The 25,073-nt window shown below is 41.0% G+C and overlaps 1 protein-coding gene across 1 annotated transcript in view; it reads left to right on the forward strand.

Annotated features, from left to right (window-relative positions):
- Positions 1-5,537: 5,537 nt before the first annotated feature.
- The window catches only part of ppardb (peroxisome proliferator-activated receptor delta b), a 50,502-nt gene continuing 30,966 nt past the window's right edge, over positions 5,538-25,073 (forward strand). The window contains exons 1-2 of the mRNA XM_048611833.1: positions 5,538-5,768; positions 8,021-8,169. Of these exons, the coding sequence (XP_048467790.1) occupies positions 5,645-5,768; positions 8,021-8,169 (273 nt within the window). The 5' untranslated portion in view covers positions 5,538-5,644. The remainder of the gene's footprint in view (positions 5,769-8,020; positions 8,170-25,073) is intronic.

A 25,073-nucleotide genomic window follows, 5' to 3' on the forward strand; every position in this document is an offset into this window, starting at 1 on the left:
CTCTATCCCTCTTCTATCCGCCTCCCACTCTCTCCCTATTTATTTCACAACCCCCTTCCCCTCCCCCTTTTCTGATGAAGGGTCTAGGCCCGAAACGTCAGCCTCTCTGCTCCTATGATGCTGCTTGGCCTGCTGTGTTCATCCAGCCCTGCACCTTGTTGTCTCGGATTCTCCAGCATCTGCAGTTCCTACTATCTCTAATCTTTTATAATTTCAGCTTTCCTCTTGCCACTTGCTAAACCCAAATCTAGCCTGTTTGCAAAGACAAAGTATATACTTCCTGTGTCTTTCTAAACATTCTTGGCAAATTTGGGAAACATCTTCAAACTCCAGAACCTCTTTAGCAATATTACGAGCCATTTTCCCCACTTCTAATTTAATCAACCGCAAGTTACAGGAATTAAACGGATTTTCCACTTCTTACGTAAGTTTTATTTAAAGATCTAGGACACTAATCCCCAAATCTGTTTAAATCTGGCACGTTTTTGTACCCCAAACATTTTCAAATCTGTTCAGATCCCGGATTCAAACCCCCAATCTGTTACAAAAAGGAGAGGTGAAATGAAATGAACTCCTGATAGTCACTCTGTAATCAACAAGTAACAGTATATTTATCCAACGCTAACAGTTAAATTAACAGAACTACTAACAAAGCGAACAATTCCCCTTTTTAATTACTAACTATTCCCAAATTAGACAAAATTCTAATGGTGTGCTGTTCCAATAAGTAAAAGTCCCACCTATGTAAACCAAAATAATGAAAAAATTAATTAAAACTTAATCTCTCAATCATAGCCAGGATAAGTCTTCCGGAATGTTCTTTGCCTTCTCCGCTGTTCTTCAGTCAGGAATTCCTTCCTCCCTCGACTTGGTGTCAGGAATATTAGCTAAGAGTGCCATTGTACCTTTTTATTTAGATGGTGTTTATTCTGAGAGCTTAGAGATTTCTGAGAGCTGGTGATTCTTTCTTTTATAGCTGAGACCTGTTCTCTTGGCAGATGACAGTTGACTCTGTCCGATTTTCAAATGCTCTCTTCTTTTCTACCCTTGATGACCTATTAATTTCTTACAATAGGATTATCCAAGATTGTCAAAACCATCAGATTTAAGTTTAATTGGGCTTTGGTATCTAGGGCCTGGTTAAAATCAATTGGCTAAATTCAAAAACCTGTTGTCTTGGTAAAAGTGCTGCTTTGCTGCTAACAGTATAACCTTTTGATACAGTGGTTCGATTTCAAGAACTCAGTGCATCATCTGCTGCCTGCAGACTTTTTTTAAAATCTCCACCTAAAAAAAACACAAAACACATCATCATCTTTAAAGGGACCGTGCATTCTCTCTCTCACCCCCCCCCCCCCCCCCCCCAAAATCATTTTACAAACAAATTCTAATGTCCTGCCTTCCAATTTCAAGTACCCAACTTTGCAACAAGCTTAGCTCCTAATGTAGTAGGAGAATGGATTTTAATTTTTGGTACTGTGAAAGCCTGATTTTTGTTTATGGAAGTCAAATTGATTTTTAAGGTGAGCTTAAAAACAATATTTCCAAGTAATGTAATTTTAACTAAATGCCTAGCAAGCCACCTAGATTAAAAAATTGATAAGATGTTTGCTGACTTGAGTTTTACAACCCGGGGTAGGGGTAAGGAGAGAGCAAAACCAATTTATTTGGAGAGAAGAGAGATAACAAGGTGTAGAGCTGGATGAACACAGCAGGCCAAGCAGCATCAGAGGAGCAGGAAGGCTGATGTTTCGGGCCTAGACCCTTCATCAGAAATGGGGGAGGGGAAGGGGGTTCTGAAATAAATTGGGAGAGAGGGGGAGGCGGATAGAAGATGGATAAAGGAGAAGATAGGTGGAGAGGAGACAGATCGGTCAAAGAGGCAGGGATGGAGCCAGTAAAGGTGAGTGTAGGTAGGGAGGAGATAGGTCAGTCCAGGGAGGATGGACAGGTCAAGGGGGTGGGATGAGGTTAGTAGGTAGGAGATGGGGGTGGGGCTTGAGGTGGGAGAAAGGACAGGTTAGGGAGGCGGGGACAAGCTGGGCTGGTTTTGGGATGTGGTAGGGGGAGGGGAGATTTTGAAGCTTGTGAAGTCCACATTGATACCACTGGGCTGCAGGGTTCCCAAGCGGAATATGAGTTGCTGTTCCTGCAACCTTCGGGTGGCATCGTTGTGGCACTGCAGGAGGCCCAGGATGGACATGTCGTCTGCGGAACGGGAGGGGGAGTTGAAATGGTTCGCGACTGGGAGGTGCAGTTGATTAGTGCGAACCGAATGTAGGTGTTCTGCAAAGCGGTCCCCAAGCCTCCGCTTGGTTTCCCCGATGTAGAGGAGGCCACAACGGGAACAGCGGATGCAGTATACCACATTGGCACATGTGCAGGTGAACATCTGCTTGATGTGAAAAGTCTTCTTGGGGCCTGGGATGGGGTTGAGGGGGGAGGTGTAGCATTTCCTGCGGTTGCAGGGAAAAGTGCCGGGTGAGGTGGGGCTGGAGGGGAGCGTGGAGTGGACAAGGGAGTCACGGAGAGAGTGGTCCCTCCAGAAAGCAGATAAGGGTGGGGAGGGAAAAATGTCATTGGTGGTGAGGTCGGATTGCAGATGGCGGAAGTGTCGGAGGATGATGCGTTGGATCCGGAGGTTGGTGGGATGGTACGTGAAGACTAAGGGGATTCTGTTTTGGTTGTTATTGCGGGGACAGCGTGTGAGGGATGAGATGCGGGAGACACGGTGGAGGGCGTTCTTGACCACTGAGGGGGGGAAGTTGCGGTCCTTTTAAAAATGTGGACATCTGAGATGTACAGGAGTGGAATGCCTCATCCTGGGAGCAGATGCGGCGGAAGCGAAGGAATAGGGGATGGCATTTTTGCAGAAAGGTGGGTGGGAGGAGGTGTATTCTCGGTTGCTGTGGGAGTCAGTGGGCTTGAGATGGATATCGGTTTCTAGGTGGTTGCCAGAGATGGAGACAGAGGTATTAGAGATGGTCCAGGTGAACTTAAGGTTGGGGTGGAAGGTATTGGTGAAGTGGATGAACTATTCGAGCTCCTCGTGGGAGCACGAGGTGGCGCCGATACAGTCATCAATGTAACGGAGGAAGAGGTGGGGTTTAGGGCCAGTGTAGGTATGGAAGAGGGATTGTTCCAGGTAACCTACAAAGAGGCGGGCATAGCTTGGGCCCATGCGGGTACCCATGGCCACCCCCTTTGTCTGTAGGAAGTGGGAGGAATTGAAAGATGTCTATGACACCAGAGCTGCTATTGGTAGCAGTCTCCAAAATAGTCATGGCAGGACTGGGGAGAAATTACTTCAAAGAAGACTCCAGAAGCAGAAAACTGTAGAGAGTCTGAGAGGAGTACGTGCACTTAAGCAAGACACATTAAGATGTAATAGTGAACTGAATTAGCTTGCTTAAAGGTATCAGAGAGAGACATTAATTGAAGAAAATAGCATTGAGTGAATTTGATGACAAAGAAATTAATTACAGCTGTGCTGGTTGGCGAGGAGCTTTAGCGTGGAGATCGGGGTGAATTTTCAGAGGTTTGGTGTCTGATCCTTTTTACCCCATCAGTAAGTTTACAGTCAATGTTTCTGATATTTCTGAATTTCTAAGGTTTCTTCCAGTAGTGCAGAATAATGTGGTGTAGCTTGCTTTGTTTCGTAATAAAGTTTTTTTTGGTAAAAATACACCCAAGCTAATTCAAAAGACGCTGCCAATGAATGACCTCTGATAAATTTAAGAAAAGGATAAATCTTGTGTTCTACCAACCCAGGTCTTATTCTAGGACATAATTTGTACTGTATTACCATCAGCTAAAATCATAACAGTGCAACTCTCTCTGAATACTGACCTGACATTTCAGTCTTATTTTGTACTTGAGTTGAGCCCACAATCTTTTGACTCAAAGGTGAGCTGATCCATGGTTGGCATCAATAAGGATTCAGTGTTTTGAGAAGTGGAATGAGGAAATTCTTCCCAAATCTATCTTGTGTTAACTTTTGATTTTGCTCCCAAAATTGTATGTCAAACGTTGGGTTTGTCCCAAGTAAAACGTGCTGTCAACCTCTAACAAAAAACTGTTTTGAATTTGTTTTGTGTCTTAAATCTTCCACTCGCACGTTTTAAAAATACAGAAGTGTTTGGATGACACATTTCCATGCCATCTGCAGGAAGTACTGTAGAAAATTTCACTTTTCCTTATTTTCAACTTTTTTTTGACTGTCTGTCTGCGCCAAGTCGGACAATGCGCAATAATTTTAACTGTTTGACGGTGAAGTTGCTGAGACAAAAATATGGGTGTTAGTCATTGCAAAAAAAACTGTGATTGACTGATCATGAACTGATGTAGGTATGAACATTTTGAAGGAAACTTGTGTTGTAACCTTTTAACAAATGTATGTTACTTGTTTTCAGCTGTTTAGAGGCCTTTTTTTAAAAACAAAAGCCATGTACACAATCGTGAGGTGGAGGAACACAGGCCAGGCAGCATTCGAGGAGCAGAAAAGTTGACGTTTCGTGTCAAAGTTGGACATGAGATGAGGCCGGGGTGGGGAGATTTTAAAACTGGTGAATTTCCATGTTTAGGCCATCGGGCTGTCGGCTCCCGAGGCAGAATATAAGAAGTTGCTCCTCCGGTTTGCAGGTGGTGTCATTGTGACGCTGGAGGAGACCCAGGATGGACATCTCACCCTGGAAGAGGGAGTTAAAATGGTTAGCGACCGGAAGGCAGATGCTGTGCAAAACGGTCTCCCAAGTCCACGCTTGGTCTGTTCGATGTAGGGCACACTTCATATTCCGCCTCAGAGCCTACAGCCCGATGGTCTAAATATGGAATTCACCTGTTTTAAAATGTTCCCACCCCGGCCTCATTTCATGTCTAACCCTCCCTCTTATCTCTGCCTCCTTGACCTGACACGACCTGTCCATCTTCTCTCCCACCTATCCACCCCACCCATCCCACTGACCAATCCCCACCATTCCCTGCCTGCACTCTCATATCACCATTCCACCCACCTTCCCCAGCCCCAGCCCCACCCCTCCCCTCTCTATTTCCCAGCTCCCTTCCCCCTCCCCATTTCTGAAGAAGGGTCCTGACCTGAAACATCAACTTTCCTGCTCCCCTAATGCTGCATGGCCTGCTGTGTTCCTCCAGCTCAACACTGCGTTGTCTGACTCCAGCATCTGCAGTTCTTAGTATCTTTGTACAGTCATGACATGTTCAGCCTTTATAGCTTCCTCAACCTGTATGATAGATTACTGTGAGAACATCTCGTCAGCATTTTACCATGTTTTGTGCTGAAGTCACAGTATGAACCTTTTATTTTAATTAAAATAATACATAGGCACTTGTGTGTAATTTAACTTACCTGGAATGTAAATACTGGTAGAAATATATAATTTTTATCACAGATTCAAACTAAGGTACAAAAATAAACTTGTTTTGAAGGATCAGTTGATTGCTGAAATCAAGATTCAGTGACCTTTTTATTTGTTGTAGGGAAAGGTTCTAAAATAATGTTTTTATATTTCAACAGGTCTATGAATGTCTTTTATTGGGGCTTTGACCAATTTGCATTTGTGCCAACAATGCACACGTCAAAGATATGACTCAAGAGTCAGATTGCTGAGGAAGTGGGTAATAGGTCATGGAAAAGCTACAGGATGCATCATCAGATTCTAAAGAGGAGGGGGATGAATGGGTGGATTCAAAGACTACAGAATATGAAGCTCTGGGACCAGATACTGAAGTAGCTTCCAGTAGTCAAAAAGGTAATAAATACTCTTGGATGCTATTTCTTTAATGTAGCTATTGTATCATTTACCAATAGTGCTTTAGCTAAAAACAACTTTAGCCAGTAAATCTCATTTTACTTTTTTTTATCTGAATGCCTGAGGAGATACTTAAATTGTATAGATAAGGCTGAATAAAGTACAGTTTCCTTGTAACTAGTTTGGAATATGTGATCTTTTGGTTCTGCTTCTCCTTGAAATATGGCATTTTACTGGGGTTTTATTGATGTGTCTATCCACCTACGTGGTATGTTAAAATAATGGAAGTATATTAAATTTATTCACTAACTTTACAAAAATTCTTCTGTAACTTTTATTTGTGATTTCCTGTTGAAAGGGATCCAACAAAATATGTTGTGATTATCAACATTTTGAATATTAATTCCAAAAGGATTTCATGGTTCTGAGTCATGGTGCTTTTGGAACTTGGATTCAAATGTAAACTTTTTTTAATCTAATCTGATGACATTAATGAACCTTGAAACTTGCAACTAGTAAGTCAAAATAGAGCACAATATTGTTGTATAATGACATGTACGGAAATGGGCAAAGGTGGTAGCAGGCAGCTTGAAAAATTCCAATTGGTAGTGTCCTAATGGATCAATGTCAAGTCTCCAATCTAATGCTGTAAATACCCAAAAATGGCCTAAGTTCAGTTTCTGGTTTTGGTTCAGTTAACTAACTTCATCTATAATTGCTAACTTCATCCATAATTGCCACAACACTTTTTTTTGAAGAGGAAAATCAGCTAGAGTTTCCCTTATTGGGATTTTGCATGTGTAGATGTTGAGTGAAGATTTGCACATTCTCCCCACGTCAGCATGGGTTTCTGCCGGGTGCTCAGGTTTCCTCCCATTGTCCAAAGGTGTGCAAGTTAGGTGGATTGGCCATGCTAAATTACTCAGTGTTCAGGGTTGTGTAGTTTAGCTGTGTTAGCCATGGGAAATGCAAGGTTACAGGGAAAGGGTAGGGGCATGCGTCAATGTGGAATGCTTTTTGGATGGTTGGTGTGTATTTGCTAGGCCGAATGACCTGTTTCCACTCTGTGGGGATTCTATATATAAAAAAATTAGATTGGGCTCGCCTGTGATGTTCTCAATGATTGGATAACTTTGAATCTCACTGATTAAGCTAATATGAGAATAATAGCTAATTGGACAATTCTGCAATATTGAGATAAAATTATTGCTGGAGCCAAGAAGACAGCTAAACCTGTTGTTTTTACATGGCCTGGTAATAATTAATTCTGAAATAAGGTGATAAAAGTTTTTTCGTTTTCCTTATTGTGTTTTTTTTCTATTTTTGTGATAAACAATACAGAAGGATCCAAGGGTGTATACAACTTAAGTAACTGTTCTGCATAAGTCCGCAAAATCTGGAGTTTAGATGATTTTTGTATAACTCCACCAATTTAATCGTTTTTATCCTTTGAAGTGGAGCGGGATCTTGTAGAAGAAAAAATAACCAAATTGTTGGTTGTTTGAATTATTAATCAAACCAAATAACGAGATAATAGCTTCACAACCTGTACAGTTGAGTTGCCTAAACAAATCAAAAACTGGCATTACTTAGCAACTTCTGACTAAAATTGGCGTTAAGTATACATTAAGTAGTCGTTGCACTGATAGTCAACATCTTTCTACTTCAGTGTTCAGGTTTGGACAGCAAAATAATTAATCTTAGATTAGTTGTAAATTTAAAATTGGAGGTTGGATAACAAAAGTTTACTGAAGATATTAAAGGATTATAAGTAAATGGCACATATCTGGAGTTAGATTATAGATCAGCCATGATCACATTGATAGAATAAGCTCAAGTTGCCATTTGGGCTACACCTGTTCCTGTGTTTCAAGTGACATGTTGATCTGTGAATTTTTGTGTTCCCTATTTCTCTTGTGACAGTTTTAGAAAACAGCATAGTTTAAAACTAAAGCCCAGTGGTTTAAGAATTCAGTCCAATTAATAATTAGTGAGGTTTTTAAATGTGTATGTTTCCCTAAACTATTCAACAATCCCAAATTTAAACCACATGTTACTTCTCTCAACCTTCAGCCCAAAAGCTGTTTGCTTTCCACTTACTCTGATATGTACCTGCAAGAGAAAAGGGAAATAACTGAAAACTGAATTAAAAATTAGTTGTGATTTATGTTGAACTGCATGGTGTAAAACATGTAACTTTTGTCAAGTATTTGAAATGATTCTTTTTGTAATTAATGCATTTTTGTTTTCAGATGTAATGGAAATTGCAAGCCCGTTTGTTGTGCAATCCAAAGTTAGCAATGAGGAGGCCACCACCTCTGGAGTGAATGTGGAATGCCGAATATGTGGTGATAAGGCTTCAGGCTTTCATTATGGTGTACATGCATGTGAGGGTTGTAAGGTACTGTGCTACATTATGTCCTTAAAATGTAATGTTGTAGAATTGTTTCCTGAAATTTTAATGACACACATTTTAAAACAGAAATTACTTACAATTTTTTGAATGTTGCATTAATGTTCAGATTAGTTAATGTTATAATATTTCTGTTTGAAATCCAAAATGCCAGATGGCTTGAAAATAAAACTTTACTATTTTAGTTGCATTTTAAACACTTATGGTACAGTCTGTTCATAATTCAAATGATCAAAATAAAATTCCTAGTTTAAATTTTGAATTTATCATCAGCAATGGTTAATGAAATGATTAATTTCATTTTTAACACAAAAATCCTGAATTGTCAATAGGAAACTTCTATTGTTCATTCTTTTTTCCCAACATTGGAAGGCATATTATTAAATGCAAGCACAGTGTCTCAAATTTGGCAATCCAAGAACCGGTGATGCCTGGACATTTTTGTTTTTAAGCTGCCATGCATGTATTTTCACTATTATTAGATGATAAAAATAGTTTCCTGGCTTATCAGACTAGGTGCTGCGTTGACAAACTTATGTGCCGACTAGTGTACCTGTCTTCCTGCACACGGAGTGATTGGAGCAATCCTTGACCAGACCTGAGCCAGTCTAAACTGCCTCACCGCAAAACCCAGCATGGATGCAGTCCCGAGGTTGTGGGTTTTGAGTTACTATGGCTGTGAGAAGAAATGCCAATTAGATTTTAGATTTTCTATAAGCAAAGCTTCAGTAAGTGCCCTATATTATAGTTTGTCTCAGTTTCTTGCTAATTCAATTTATATATTGTTCTGTTGGTTTGATTCTTAAATTGTACAAGTCATGTGCAGCAGCTGAATATGTTTAAGATTTCCTATTCAGTCCTGACCTTAGTCCTGCCCCTGTAATCAGTAAAGAATAATAGGCAACACTCCCTATAGACAGGAAAAATTGTACAGCGGCGATCCCAAAGTATTATTCATACACCTTTTTTTTTTATAATTCACTCGGGTGCAAATGACAGAACTTGGGTGTAATTCCAGGAAGGAAAATAAGAAAATGTGCCCTCCTACAGAATCCTAAAATAATAAATTATTTAAATAAACTAAATTATCTGGAAATCTACTATTTGGAAGTACCAGTTGTCTGGATTTTTTGTTTCTGAGAAGACTCAAGTATTTCCTTAGCAATGTAATTTTTAGTCCAGAACTTCAGAAATGGATGATACAGTATTTAAATAAGTTATGATGTTTTATATTTCACGCAAATTATATCTACAGCATTTTCTGACTCTCATACTTGTGGTTAGGCATCCTAATACAATTCTACAATCCAGAAAAATCTAAAATCCAGGAATGATTTGTTCCTAATCATTCTACACTGGAGAGACTACAGTATAGAGTGATGTAAAGAGAATGCATTGAGCAGAATGGCATAAGACTGTCTACTGTCTTTGAACTAGAATTGTAAAGTTCAATTTAAAGGTATAGAAATTGCTTAATAGCTTCATTATTCCCATATACCTTGATCAGAAAAACCAAGACATCTGATATTTTTCCCCTTAAAAGAGGCAGTTAGTCCTGTGTCCCAAGTTATTATTGAAAGAGAAATTCTTCATTGAATATGCACTTCAACTTCAGATTTCCATATCAAAGGCGCACTGGAAAGCGTAGGAGGTAGTCACTTACTTAACATTGCATGTCATGCTTTAAATGGAAATTAGATTAAAGGTAATCCAACCCTTTTGCTGTGAGCAGAATTTCTATAATACATTATAGATGTGACGAGTACCATGGACAGTCTCTGCAAAATGTTGTCAAAAAATTGTTCAATATGTTTGCACTAATTATACTTTTTTTTGTCTTAAGTATTATATTTTAATTGATATTTTGGAGTGATTTCTGTGGTGCTATGGATCTGTATGAAACTTACTGAGATCTTACTTTCAGTATATTCTGAATCACTGGCATGAGTGTGTCAGAGGGTTGGGGGATGGATGTGTGTGATTGTGTGAAAATGCCAAGCAATTTCTGCCAACAATTGACTCAATCAATTTTTGTTCTTTAATTTTTTTGATGAGTACTTTAGAATAAAATAAAGCAATTATAGAACACTATGGTTCTAAGATACTTTGAGCAAACTGTTTGCTTTGAAAACGTGACTTGGTTTGATCAGGTTTAATTTGCCATTTATTTAATCTCTGTCATACTTTCTCCTTAGTTCAGTTAACCAACCATTGATATTGTAAATTCCAGGCATGAAACATAACAGGTAAGTATGAGCAGTGTACTGTTTATGTAGGTTGAAAGCAACAGCAGTCTGCAATTTGACTGTAGACCAGGAGAAGTCCAGGTTCAACCCTAGTCTTAACAGAATTTTTGAATCTAAGCTACAGAAACAGTTGGTACAGTTAGTGATTAACTATAGATGTCCTCTCATGCAAGTCAGGATAAAACGAAAATAGTCTCAGTTGTGATATTGTGATGCCCGGCATGATTGAGTAGTTTGCTGAAAATCACTCAGCATTCACATGAGCAATGTTGGGTATTAGTGGAAAATAGTGAGCATCCATGGGACTATATTCCAATCAGTCAATAACTTCAGCTCAAAACCAGAACAGAAGGATGGAACGAAAGAATGCTCGCAAGGCCAAAGAGCCTATAGAATTTTTATACATTTTGTCCACTCTTCCTTTTTGAAAATTCCTACAATTTTGGCCTCTGTTTTTCTATTTCTCCTATAGGACATCCTTGAAACCAACTTCCTCTTATACTTTTGGCCCTGATTGAGTATTTCTAGTATTTTGTGTTGCTTTTTCTGATTTCCAGCACTCTCAGTATCTCCTTTTTCCATCCTCATGACTCCTTTGGTTTGGGGTCGGTTTTACTCATGTATGTGATGTCTTGGCTGAATTTTTAACCTGGTGGTTAACCAGTTAAATGACACGTGTATTTTAAAATATAGTTGGATTAGATAGTAAAGGCAGCTTGGCAGCCAACTTTATTTGTATACTGGAGAATTTATCAAGGAGTTTGTCAGTGTATTGAAAGCTAGCATAAAGGCACTTTACCTGAATGCTCGTAGCATTCGTAACAAGGTTGATGAGTTACTGGCACAAATCATCGCGAATGAATATGATTTGGTAGCCATTACGGAGACATGGTTACAGGATGGTCACAACTGGGAGTTAAATATTAAAGGGTACCAGACTATTCGGAAGGACAGACAGGAAGGTAAGGGAGGTGGTGTAGCTCTGATATTCAAGGACGCCATCAGGGCGGTGCTGAGAGATGATATAGGTTCTATGGAGAATGAGGTTGAATCCATTTGGGTGGAAATTAGAAATTCTAAGAGGAAAAAGTCACTGATAGGCGTAGTTTATAGGCCACCAAATAATAACATCACATTGGGGCGGGCAATAAACAAAGAAATAACTGTTGCCTGTAAAAATGGTACGGCAATTATCATGGGGGATTTTAACCTACATGTAGATTGGTCGAACCAGCTCGGTCAGGGTAGCCTTGAGAAGGAGTTCGTTGAGTGTATCCGTGATAGTTTTCTTGAACAGTATGTAATGGAACCAACGCGGGAGCAAGCTATCCTAGATCTGGTCCTGTGTAATGAGACAGGAATAATTAATGACCTCATAGTTAGGGATCCTCTTGGAAGGAGTGATCACAGTATGGTTGAATTTAGAATACAGATGGAGTGTGTGAAGGTAAAATCCAATACCAGGGTCCTGTGCTTGAACAAAGGGAACTACAATAGAATGAGGGAGGACTTGGCTAAAGTAAACTGGAAACAAAGATTTTATGGTGGGACAGTTGACGAGCAGTGGAGGACTTTCAAAGCAATCCTTCAAAGTGCTCAGCAAAAGTATATTCCAATGAAAAGGAAGGACTGTAAGAAAAGGGGTAATCTGCCATGGGTGTCTAAAGAAATAAGGGAGGCTATCAAATTGAAAGAGAAGGCATACAAAGTGGCCAAAAACAGCATGAAATTAGAAGATTGGGAAAACTTTAAAGGTCAACAGAAAGCCACAAAAAGAGCTATAAAGAAAAGTAAGATAGAACATGAGAAAAAACTAGCACAGAATATAAAGACAGATAGGAAAAGTTTCTATAAATATATAAAACGAAAAAGAGTGGCTAAAGTAAACGTTGGCCCTTTAGAGCATGAGAAGGGGAATTTAGTTATGGGATATGATGAAATGGCCAAGGTATTGAACAAGTATTTTGTATCGGTCTTCACAGTGGAGGACACTAATAACATGCCAGTAATTGACAAAGAGACGAAGGTAGGTGAGGACCTGGAAACAATCATTATTATGGAAGAAGTAGTGTTGGGCAAGCTAATGGAGCTAAGGATTGATAAGTCTCCTGGCCCTTATGGAATGCATCCCAGGGTACTAAAAGAGATGGCGGGAGAAATAGCAGGTGCACTGGCGGTAATTTTTCCAAAATTCGCTGGACTCTGGGGCAGTCCCAGCAGATTGGAAAACAGCAAATGTGACGCCACTGTTTAAAAAGGGAAGTAGACAAAAGATGGGGAATTATAGACCGGTTAGCTTAACCTCTGTAGTGGGGAAGATGCTTGAGTCTATTATCAAGGAAGAAATAGCAAGGCATCTTGATAGAAATTGTCCCGTTGGGCAGACGCAGCATGGGTTCATGAAGGGCAGGTCATGCTTGACAAATCTTTTGGAATTCTATGAAGACATTACGAGCGAGGTGGACAATGGGGACCCAGTGGATGTGGTGTACCTAGACTTCCAAAAGGCCTTTGACAAGGTGCCGCACAAGAGGCTACTGCATAAAATTAAGGATGCATGGCACTAAGGGTAAAGTATTAGCCTGGATAGGGGATTGGTTGACTAACAGGAAGCAAAGAGTGGGGATAAATGAGTGCTATTCTAGCTGGCAGTCAGTGACTAGTGGTGTGCTTCAGGGATCGGTGTTGGGACCGTAATTATTTACAATTTATATAGATGATTTGGAGTTGGGGACCACATGTAGGGTGTCAAAGTTTGCAGATGGCACTAAGATGAGTGGCAGAGCAAAGTGTGCAGAGGACTGTGAAACTTTGCAGAGGAGCATAGATACATTGAGTGAGTGGGCAAAGGTCTGGCAGATGGAATACAATGTAAATAAATGTGAAGTCATACATTTTGGTAGGAGTAATAGTAAAAAGGATTATTACTTGAATGGTAAAAAGTTGCAGCATGCTGCTATGCAGAGGGACCTGGGTGTCCTCGTGCATGAATCGCAGAAGGTAGGTCTGCAAGTACAACAAGTAATTAGGAAGGCAAATGGAATTTTGTCCTTCGTTGCTAAAGGGATTGAAATAAAAAAAACAGAGGTTATGTTGCAGCTGTACAAGGTGCTGGTGAGGCCACACCTGGAGTACCGTGTGCAGTTTTGGTCTCCTTACTTGTGCAGTTTTGGTCTCCTTACTTGAGAAAGGATGTACTGGCACTGGAGGGGGTGCAAAGGAGGTTCACTAGGTTGATTCCAGAGTTGAGGGGGTTGGCTTATGAGGAGAGACTGAGTAGATTGGGATTATATTCATTGGAATTCAGAAGATTGAAGGGGGATCTTATAGAAACATATAAAATTATGAAGGGAATAGATAAGATAGAAATAGAGGATGTTTCCACTGGCAGGTGAAGCTAGGACAAGAGGGCATAGCCTCTAGATTAGAGGGAGCAGATTTAGGACTGAATTGAGAAGGAATTTCTTCACCCAGAGGGTTGTTAATCTATGGAATTCCTTGACCAGTGAAGTAGTTGACGCTACTTCAGTAAATGTTTTTTAAAAAAAAGTAGATTTTTTTTGAACAATAAAGGAATTACGGGATACGGTGAGAACGCGGGTAAGTGGATCTGAGTCCATGAAAGGATCAGCCATGGTCTTATTGAATGGCGGAGCAGTCTCGAAGGGCCAGACGGCCTACTCCTGCTCCTAGTTCTTATGTTCTTATGATTATGAAGTCTGACATTTTCTCAGCACAATTTATTTAAATAGTTAATTGTCATTATAATCATACAAATACTAAGTAGATCAATAGCTTAAGCCCATAATCGTAAGCAGCCAATGTATGCTGGTTAACGTTGTAAAGCCTTAAGGGCTGTTGTGGCACAGTGGTAGTGGCCTTATTTCTGGTTCAGGTTAAAGTCTCATCTCAAGATGTTGAGTCAGAGCGTGTCCAAACAGGTTGATTATTTGGTTTTTAAAAAAAAAACTTTAGTTTTAGTTTTTGTTTCGTTCTGGTCAGGTTGACTCCAGTGTCATAGTATAACTTCAGTTTTAGTGTTTCATGCAGACAATTAACAAAAATTCATCAAATTTAAGTGTATTATTGAGGTAAAGGGAGGAACAATGACAAAACCACAGGAGGTGTATATAAAATTACTGAACTATATTCTCAAATTCACTTTTACGCAGCAAGGGGTTAGTTATATATGCTATGAGCAGGAATAACCTAAATCATATGACTTAGAACAGATTGCTCAGCAAGTTTAATTATATAATGGGGGGGTGCACAGCTGGTAGGTTAATCCTTGGTCATCCATATTGAGTTAGCAGGGTTCAGCTGCAGAAGTGATTGAGTGCTTCAACTACTTCATCTCTGGGAAGGAATCGGACTATAAGCGCAGTTTGCATTATTGATCAAACAATGGTAATTCCCATCATCCCTTGGGAGCTACTCCAATGAATCAGGCTAGTAGTAGATTAACAAGAACAACAACATGGAAGGGTCACTGGACCGGAAATGTTAACTCTGATTTTTTTTTTCTTCACCGATGCTGCCAGACCTGCTGAGCTTTTCCAGAACTCTGTTCTTGTTCCTGATTTACAGCATCCGCAGTTTTTTTTTCAGTTTTTATTTAGTAGATTAATCCAGGCAGATTCATCAATTCAAGACTATTGTGGAAACTCCAGCAAGGATAGAATTCGGTGAGAGAATTATCCAATGACCAAATAAGATTGGTTAATTATAAATAAAATTGTTATAAAAAATGAGCGCTGGGAAAACTGATTTAGTGTTAGTAGTAAAAGGGTTTCAAAAACTCTTTTCCAGTTCTATTTTGCATCATAGTAACTGTAACAAGGTCAGCCAGTGGACCACATTGAATGAGTTCCCTGATTGGGCTGTTAATCTGCTCCAATCAGGGAATCCTGGCTGACAGATTATAAACAGGAGTGTCGGAGGTTCTGTTCACTTGAGAGCTGGATCGTGTCAAAGCATCCTTCACGTGTGAAGGGTGACTTGGTGATGGGATACTGGCCCATGTAGAGTTATTTCAGTGGCAATGAGAGAAAAGTATGCCCTTGAAGAAATTTGCTTACAACAGTTGTCTTTGAGTTGGGGTAAGCATTTCTGACATCATGCCTTTGTTTGGCAAGCTTGACTCATTTGATCATGCCATCAAAGACTGGGCCCAGTATGTGGAACGAAAGCGTTATTTCTTCTGGGCAGATAAGAAGCAATGAGTAATCCTCCACACAGCTTGTGGACCCACTGCTTTTACGGTTATTAGGAGTTTAACTTTCCCTGAGGAACTAGATATTAAAATCTTCCAGTTGATGGATTTAGTTAAGGGATGTTATGATTCCAAGCCACTTCTAATTCTGAGATGCTATCGATTTTGCTCGGCAGTTCAAGAACTGGGGAATCTGATTGGGATTTTGACCAGGTAAAGATGACTGGCAGAGGCATGTGACTTTGGTTTAACCCTTAATGAAATGCTGACAGACCATTTGGTATGTAGGATTAATGATGTAACCATGCAAAAGTGCAGACTAGCTGAAGCCCAACTGGCCTTCAAACAGACTCTGCAACTGGCTTTATTATTGGAAAATGTGGCAAGTGGAGTTACAGGCTATTCTGATGAAAGTGAACACCCTCACCAGTCGGACTGAGCTTGGAACACTATTTGAGTGAAGGCAATTGCTTTGCGTCACTCAGGACATATTCTGAACTGAGGTACTGTAGGTCAGTCCACAGCAAAACCCTAAATCTAGGCCAAGCCTTGGCCAAACGGTTAAAACTTGCTCGAGGATCAGGGCTGGCAAGCCATTGTAGTTGCTACTGGTATGTAGATCAACAGCAAGAGTTCTACTAGACTTAAATGGAGTCAGAGAACTCATAGGCTGTGCATGCTTGGATACCACCCTAGAAAATCCACCTACATGTAGTTTGAAACAGTTAAATTGCTTAGCAACATCCAAATCAGAACCAATCAAAATAAATGTTTGATTAAATGGACAGCCAGTTCTAATGGAGATCGATACTGGTGCAACCATTTCGGTGATCACAGAACCCGTCTTTAACAAAATTCACTCTGGACTTCAACCCTCAAGTTTGCGCGAGACCTCGGCTAGACTGCGAGCCTACGTGGGGGAACCTTGTACAGATTAAGGGTACAACTCTGGTTCTGCTCTCTTTCCATGATCTTGCAGGTCCTGCCCAGTGCCATTTGCAAAAGTAGAGACAGAAAGCTGGAAAGTGAAGGAAATATTAAACCGGCCCATGTTGCAGAATGGGTAGCACCAGTTGTGAAGCCTGACAGGTTGGTTTGCGTTTTATGGGGTAAAAACGAACAGCTTTTCACAGCTGGATAAATACCCAGTCCGTCATATGGAGGATTTACACGTACAGCTGGCAGGAAGACTGTCCTTCAAGAAGCTGAGCCATGTGTACTTGCAGTTGCGGTTAGATGAGGGTTCCCAGAAGTAGGCTGCAATTAATACCCATAAGGGTTTGTACCAATAAATGAGACTGCCATTTGGGATATCATCAGCCTGTGCAATTTTCCAGCAGACAAGGTCTATCCAGGTCACCATTTACCTAGATGACGTGTTAATAACAGGGAAGACCAATAAGGAGCTTAGACATTTCTCCAAAGCAGGCATACCCCTTAGACTGTGTGTTCCAGGCACCCCAAGTGACCTACTTGGGGTATAGAGTCGACAAGACCAGCTCTCACCCATTAGAAGATAAAGTAAGGGCAACAAAGGTGCCCTGCCTCCCGCGTCTGTTCCAGAGCTTAGGTCTTTACTTTGGCTGGAGAACTACTATGGAAATAAACCTGTTGGACTATAACCTGGTGTGGTGTGACTTCTAAAGAGGGCAAGACATTGCTGTCCATAGCTTCAGGCTGAAATCAGTGGTGGACTCTTAATACTAAGTGCATATAATTTCAAGTCGGATCACCATCTGGGAGACCAAGAAGCAAATATGGATCGTTGAGCTGCCTCCCACTGGCCACTGGAAGAGTTTGTAATGGTTTTAAATTTTCTGGTCACACATTCATGGGCATGACTCTGTTACACATCGGCTATGCAGGTCCTTTTGTGGGCTCAATGTTCTCATTGTGGACACCTACTAAAAATGGCTGAATGTGCGTAGAGTTTGTTGATTAAACATGGGAACAACGATATAAAAAATGCACGTATCTTTTGCAATACATGGACTTCTGGATGTTTTGGTCACAAAAAGCAGGCCATCATTTACTATCGGGGAATTTGAGCATTTCCTAAAATAGAATGATATTCATCATAGGACAGCTCCATACCATCCATCGTTCAATGGTCTGGCAGAAGGAGCAGTCCAAACTTTGAAGGCAGGCTTAAAGAAACAGTCCACAGCCTCACTAGATACTGAACTGTCCTGGTTCCTGTTTTTGATTATTGGGCCACCCTTCATGCAACTCTAGGAAGGCTTTAGCAGAGTTGTGAATGGGAAGAAGACTCTGCACAAGGTTAAATCTGATCTTCCTGGACCTGGAGGAGAGGGCGAAATGGAATCGGGAACGCCAGTGCAGAACGTCAGACTCTGCCAAGTGAAAGATGACTGTTTGCTTCAGGGGATGAAGTTTGGTGCAGGGACCACAGAAATGGCCCTGCATGGGTCAGAGGCATGGTTGATGTGAGGTCAGGTCCTGTGACATATAAAGTTTGGGTAGGAGAGACCGTCTTGAACAAGCAAGTCAACCATATGAAAGCTACAACCTTGCAAATGGTGCAGGATCAAAATGTGCCTAGCTCCTAGACTCTTTCCACTTGTTCTGGAACCTGTGGGTTCTCCCCCTTGGGCATAGACCAGAAGATCTGTTCATGTGCTGTACTGTTTTATGTTCTATGAGGTATTGGGTATATAAGGGAAGGTCAATTTTAACACATTTGAAGGAATTTTTTGACTAGGTAACCAGGGTTGATGAGGGTAATCCATTTGACATGGCCTAGAACTCCAGAAGATTCCTCATGACCGACAGTCAAGAAAGTAACTCCATGGGATCTAAAGGCAAAGTAGCATGTTGGACCAAAAATTAGATGAGAGGCAGGTGGTAGAATGTCTGTGACTGGACATCTATTTGCGCTGGGGTTTCACAGGACTTTGTGCTCAAAACTTTCAGTGCCAGTGGTGTGGTGTCACCTGCCCCGACAGCCCCAGGTGCACCTGTGCCCACTGTCACTGCTGCAGAAGTCAGATCAGTCTTCCTGGAAGTCAACTCGAGGAAAGCAACGGGCCCAGATGAGCACTTAGATCCTGTGCAGATCAACTCGCGGAGGTAATTACTGACATCTTCAACCTCTTCCTCTTGCAAGCCGAAGTCGCCATCTGCTTCAAGAAGAGCACCATCGTCACAGTACCAAAAAAAAAAAGGCACGGTGCATGTGCTTAATGACTACTGCCCAGTGGCTCTGACCTCCACAATCATGAAGTGCTTCAAGAGGCTGGTCATGGCCCACGTCATCTCTAGTCTCACAGCCTGCCTCGATCCCCTACAATTTGCCTACTGATGCAACAGGTCACAGCGGATGCCATTTTCCTAGACCTGCACTCGCTCATGGTACAGCTGGACAACGAGGACACCTATGTCAGACTCATGCTCATCGACTACAGCTCTGCCTTCGACACCATTATCCCTCCAGATTGATCTCAAAACTGAAGACCTTGGTCTTGGCTCTGCCCTCTACAATTAGATCCTCTGCTTTCTGATACAGATCGCAGTCAGTGAAGATAGACAACTGCACCTCCTCCACGATAACAGTCAACACTTGAACCCCCAGGGATGCATCCTCAGCCCCATACTGTTCACCCATGACTGTGTTACCGAATTCCGAATGAACACCATCTACAAGTTTGCTGATGGCACCACTGATAAGATGGATATCTAACAACAACAAGTTGGCGTATAGAAAGGAGATAGAGGGTTTAGTGACGTGGGGCAGTGAGAACAACCTCTCTCTCAATGTTGGTAAAACTAAAGAACTAATCATTAACCTTTCAGAAAGAAAGGAAGAGAATATGCCCCCATCCATATCAACAGAGCAGAGCTGGGGCGCGTCAAGTTTCTAGGAGTGATGATAACCGACAGCTTGTCCTAGACTTCCCATGTAGATGTAATCATCAACAAGGCACAACAACACCTCTTCTGCCTCAGGTGGCTCAGGAAATTTTGGCATGCCCTTAAGGACCTTCACCAACTTTTACAGAAGCACCATTGAAATCAGTGTCTGGGTGTATAACTGTCTGGTACGGCAACTGCTCTGACCTGGATTGTAAGAAACTATATAAGGTTGTGTGCACAGCCCATATCATCATGGAGGCCAAGTTTCCATCCATGGCCTCCATTTACATGGCTTGTTGCTATGGAAAGGCTGCTAACATCATCAAAGACCCATTGGACCCCAGTAATGCTGTCCTGTAATTACTTGTCCGGCAGAAGATACAGAAGCTTGAACACACACCAGCAGGTTCAGGAACAGCTTCTTCCTGGCCGTTATTAGACAGATGAATGGACTCTAGCAAGATCAGCATTATTTGAAGTTAATGTTGATCTTACCTCACGCAGGCCCTGTGCACTGTATGTTATATGGCTCCAAGTATGTTTTCACCCTATGATCTGTATGTCCTTGCTTACTACGTTCTGTAAGCTTTCTTGACTACATCCTGTACCTACATACTAAACCTCTGATTCATGCACTAGGGCTCCCAGATCTCTCTGCATCTTTTGTGTACTGCAAACTCTCTCACCATTTTAGATAAATCCTTATTATTCTTTCTTTCTGCCAAAGTGAGCACTTGCCCTTTTTCCCACATTATACTCCATTTGCCAGATTTTTGCCTAGTCACTTAAATTAGCTATATCCCTTTGTATAGAATCATAAAATTCCTACAGCAGGCCACTCAGCCCATCGAGTCTGCACTGATCCTCTGAAGAGAATCCCACCCAGACTCGCCCTCGTAAACCTGCAATTCCTGTGGCTAATCCACTCAGCCTGCATACCCCTGGACACTATGGGCGATTTAGCATAGTCACAGTTTTGTACCATGGGAGGAAACCCACACAGTCATGGGCAGAGTGTGCAAACTCCACACGGGCAGTTGCCCAATAATGGAATTGAACCTGCATCCCTTGTGCTGTGAGGCAGTAGTGCTAATCGCTGAGCCACCATGCTCATCCCTTTGTAGGCTCCTTACATACACTTCACAACTCACTTTTCTACATATCTTTCTCTCAACAGCAAAATAAGCAAACATAACTTTAATGTCCTCATAAGCTGTTTTATTTAAACTGTAAAGAGTTCAGGCCCTAGCACCAACCCCTGTGGTATACCAATTCTGACAGCCTGCAAGCCTGAAAAAGACCCATTTGTTCCTACTCTCTCAGCTGCCTGTTAGTCACATCTGCCAACATGTTACCTCCTACACCATGAGCTTTTAATTTCTGCAATAACCTTTAATGTGGTACTTTATGAAATGCCTCCCAGAGCAGGAGATTATGCTGGAACTGAATAAGAAGTTTATAAAACACTAGTTAGGCCAAAACTGGATACAATATTATAGGAAGGATGTGATTGTCAAAGAGGATTGAGCTTTCCCAGAATGCTGCCTGCACCGGAGGGTTTGAGATATGAAGAAAGATTGTATAGGCTGGGGTTGTCTTCAGTAGAGCAGCATAAGTTGAGTGAGGACCTGGTAGAGGTGTATAAGATTGAAGATCATAGATAAAGTGGATAGGCAAGCATTTTATCCAGTAGTGAGATCAATAACCTGGGGGTGGGCATAGATTTAATAACATGATAGAGAAGCTAAGAGGGGAGTTGAGAATTTTTTTTTAAACCTAGACCATATTGGGAGTCCAGAACTCGCTGCTTGAAAAGGTGGTTGAGTCAGAAACTCATTGAAACATTTAAGCAGTATTTAGATACTCAATTACGTTGCTATAATGTCCAGGGCTATGGGCCGAATGCTGGAAAAGGGATTAATGAAGTCCAGTCTGTAAATACCTGAGTTATTTCCTACGTTGTGGCAATGGCAACTTCAAAATCCATATATTCACTTTGGGCAACTGGTGGACCTGAAAGGGACTATATAAATGGAAGTCATTTTTCCTTTTAAAGTATTACCAACTTGCTCAACGAAAGGGGGGATAACAAAAGAGCTAAGAATAGAAACTACAGGTCAATGAATTTAATGTTGATGCTGGGAAAGACTATCATTGAGGACAAATTAATTCTCATTTGGTGAAACACATGTTAACAAAATCAGCCAATGTTGCTTTGTCAAACACAAATCATATATGACTAACCATATTAAGTTCTATGAAGTAACAGTGAGAATTGATAGAGGTAGTGCAGTAAAGGTTCTTCGTACAGAATTTCAAATCGAATAAACTGATGGCCTTCATTGTCTGAGCTTACCGATATTAAGGAGAGTTCATTGTGCTGTTTTGCTGCTAGCTGATGTTTGTGTATTCTGATGGCTGGTTTCCTTCCTGCCTGTCCAATGTAATGTTTGTAGCTGTCGTTGCGTGGTATTTTGTAAACCACATTCGTTCTGCATGTTGCGGCCCGTTCAGACAGTGAAGGCCATCAGTTTTACAGGGACAAAGTAACCATAGCCCAAGCCAAACATAGACACATACAGGAATTCCTAGAGGCATGGTTCTCCACCCATGCTTCAATCAACAAACATATAGAATTGCACCTCATATATAAATCCATACAGATCAAAACTGGAAATGACAGTACTCACCATAACGGACCGGACAGTATAAATTCTAAGCGGAGTAAAATAACATCGCTTCATCGGAGGCTCCACTGATGATGTCACTTAGCATGGTAATGAAATGTCTGAACAAGAACAAGCCAGTTTGGCAAGCAAGTCAAAAACCTTGTTAAGAGATTATTTGCTGTCGCTGGAGAGCCTGGAATTTGGGTGTGGTCATAGAATAAGGGATCTGCCATTTCAGCAGAGATAAGAAATTTCTTCACTGAGGGTTATGATTCTTGGATATATCTAACCCAGAGGACTATGAAACTAGGGCATTGAATATGTCCAGGCCTGAGGTTAAGACCTTTTTGGACACTAAGAAATTGAGGAGGGAAAGTAGAGCGCAAGCAGAGGGGATCAATCATTATCTTACTGAATAATGGAGAAGCCATGAGGTCCATCTGGCCTGCCACTTTCTTAAAATCTATTCTTAAGGTATAGCTAACAGTAAAATCCGAACCTTGCAGAAGAAAAGTGCCCATGTAGCCTTTTCTGTCTAAGTTAGTCTTAAATTCTATTTGATCAACTTATCTCTGAAAATTAGTCATCTTCATGTATATGTCCAGTTATCTTTTAGAAGTTCCTATGGAATCTGGTTTTATCATTCTTTCAGATAGTGTTTTATCTCTTAACTCTAAGAAGTTTATCCTCATACGAGATGCCAAAGAAAGGGGAAAGTGGCTATAGCGCCATTAGAGATTGTGTCCAAGCATCTCCTGCTACTGGAAGCCTGGGATCAACGTGAAACTTTAGCTAATGTTTTGTGGTCAGTAGTGGTAGGGTGGGGAATGCTGTTGACCAAGAGCAACGTTCATGGTTGCTTGCACTTTTTTCTTATTAATGCTTATTGATCTGAGCTTTCATATTTTATTGGCTAATCCTTCTTGGATAGAGCTCCTTTCTCGTGAGGTCACAATACTCAATATAAAGTTGACTGTTCTGAACAACATACCTGGCAAAACAAATATTTGTGTTCTGAATTAGTTTGTTTTTGTTATAAAATAGTTGATGTATCTTAAGGCCTAGAAATGAACAATTAATTGAGATAGAAAACCTGAGGATCAGGTTCTCCATTTGAATTTCAATTGATTGGAAATCAATCAAAGAAAGAACTTCATACAGTAGTCTAAAATCTGCATTTGGAATTTCAATTAAGCACAGTTGGAGTATTCAGTGAATGTAGAAAACACAGAATTGTGTCTATATTGCTGGCTGGCGTCCATGTGGAGTGGAGAAACAACAGAATGCTGAGCTTATCAAAGTCAGAGCATGTGCATGGACTGTCGCTCATTGGACTCCAAGATCAGTCACTTCTATCCAATAAGAATATCTCTGGTATAATAACAGGCTATTCAACGTGTAAATTTAGGAAAGTGTCAGGTTGTTTATTGAGAACATCACAGTCAAGTTAGGCATTCACTCAAGAATTTCTAGCAGGAGTCTCTCTTAGTGAGAAGTGATGGATGTTTGGTCACAACACATGAATAGGTTGATTACAATGTTCTCCTCCAAGCTGTATGCACAGCTGCTCTGACATTCCGAATATGCGATTGGCATGCTGATGTGGATCACAGCATTGACTTCCGGTTCCAAAGGTTGCTGTCGCGTATGGACTTAAGAGGTCTGTGTAGATGGAGGAGGGAGGAATAAAGAATTATGACCAATGTTCTGACTAATTTTTTTTCTTCTGCGCAGACCTCTGTGGTCCATATGCGACTGGGGTCAGTGCTACGAATGGCTGCAGTACGCCAGTCATGGACCCTTGGAGTACAGTTTTGAGGGAAGTTTGGCTATGATGCAACTCTGGACCAAGTGGGGTTTGAACCCAGTCCTTCTGGTCCTGAGATAAGGACACAACCACTGCACCACAAGGCTCACTTCGAATCAACTTATTGGGAGACATTTCTGGTGTGGGTGGGACTTGAATCAAGACTTGCGCAATCACTGCGCCACACGAGCAAACTGAGATATAACCATCCGCGCAGTAAATACTGTTTTTCAGTGTTTGAGAATGTAAATAGTAGAGGCTGGTTTGATCCAGTGACTTCCGGGTAATGGACACGGCACGCTCCCTCTGTGTCACCACTGCATGCAAATTTTGAAATGAAGAGTGAAAGCCTGGCTAATTTTCACTGCATTTACCCAAAGATAACAATTTGTGGCATCCTTAACAAAGATCCTGCAAAGATAATTTAGGTAGTTCAAACTAAATCAGAATTGAATCGTTCCTACTCGCAATAGCTCAGTTCAAGCAGTGCATTTCCTAACTGAGCAAGGCGGTAGTAGTCTTGATTAAAAACAAGGTTAATTAAAAACATTGTATTATACTCACGAAAAAAATAATCATCAGATCAAATAGAAATCAGTAGAAAAAATTTAACAATTTTTGCCTTCGGTACAATATGAATGACATCAAATTTATTTCAATAAACTGTAACTTAGTGAATAAGGTATGCTAGGAAACTCATGCAATTGCATAAGAAAATTGATATACTGATCACTGAATTACATAGAAATTACAGCAAAGAAACTGACCATTCAATCCAGCTGTCCATGTTACTGCTTATCCTTCACTGAACAGTAGTCCTAATTGCCATACTCATATCCCATTTAAGAATCCAGTATATTCAGTTTTGGCTTGTGTGATTCATGACAATGAGGTGGTCCATGTCATTGTGTTACAACCCTGTCACTACACCCAATGCACGTCTACTGGCTCTGGCATTCTGTGAAGTTCCTTTTCCTTTCTCCCTTAAATGGTGCAGAGCCTTCTATTATTTCATAAATGCTGAAACGTCTGCCCTTTTAATTCTCTCTCTCTCTCTCTCTCTCTCTCTCTCTCTCTCTCTCTCT

Source organism: Rhincodon typus, chromosome 25 (genome assembly GCF_021869965.1).
Source record: "Rhincodon typus isolate 14 chromosome 25, sRhiTyp1.1, whole genome shotgun sequence".
Taxonomy (NCBI): domain Eukaryota; kingdom Metazoa; phylum Chordata; class Chondrichthyes; order Orectolobiformes; family Rhincodontidae; genus Rhincodon; species Rhincodon typus.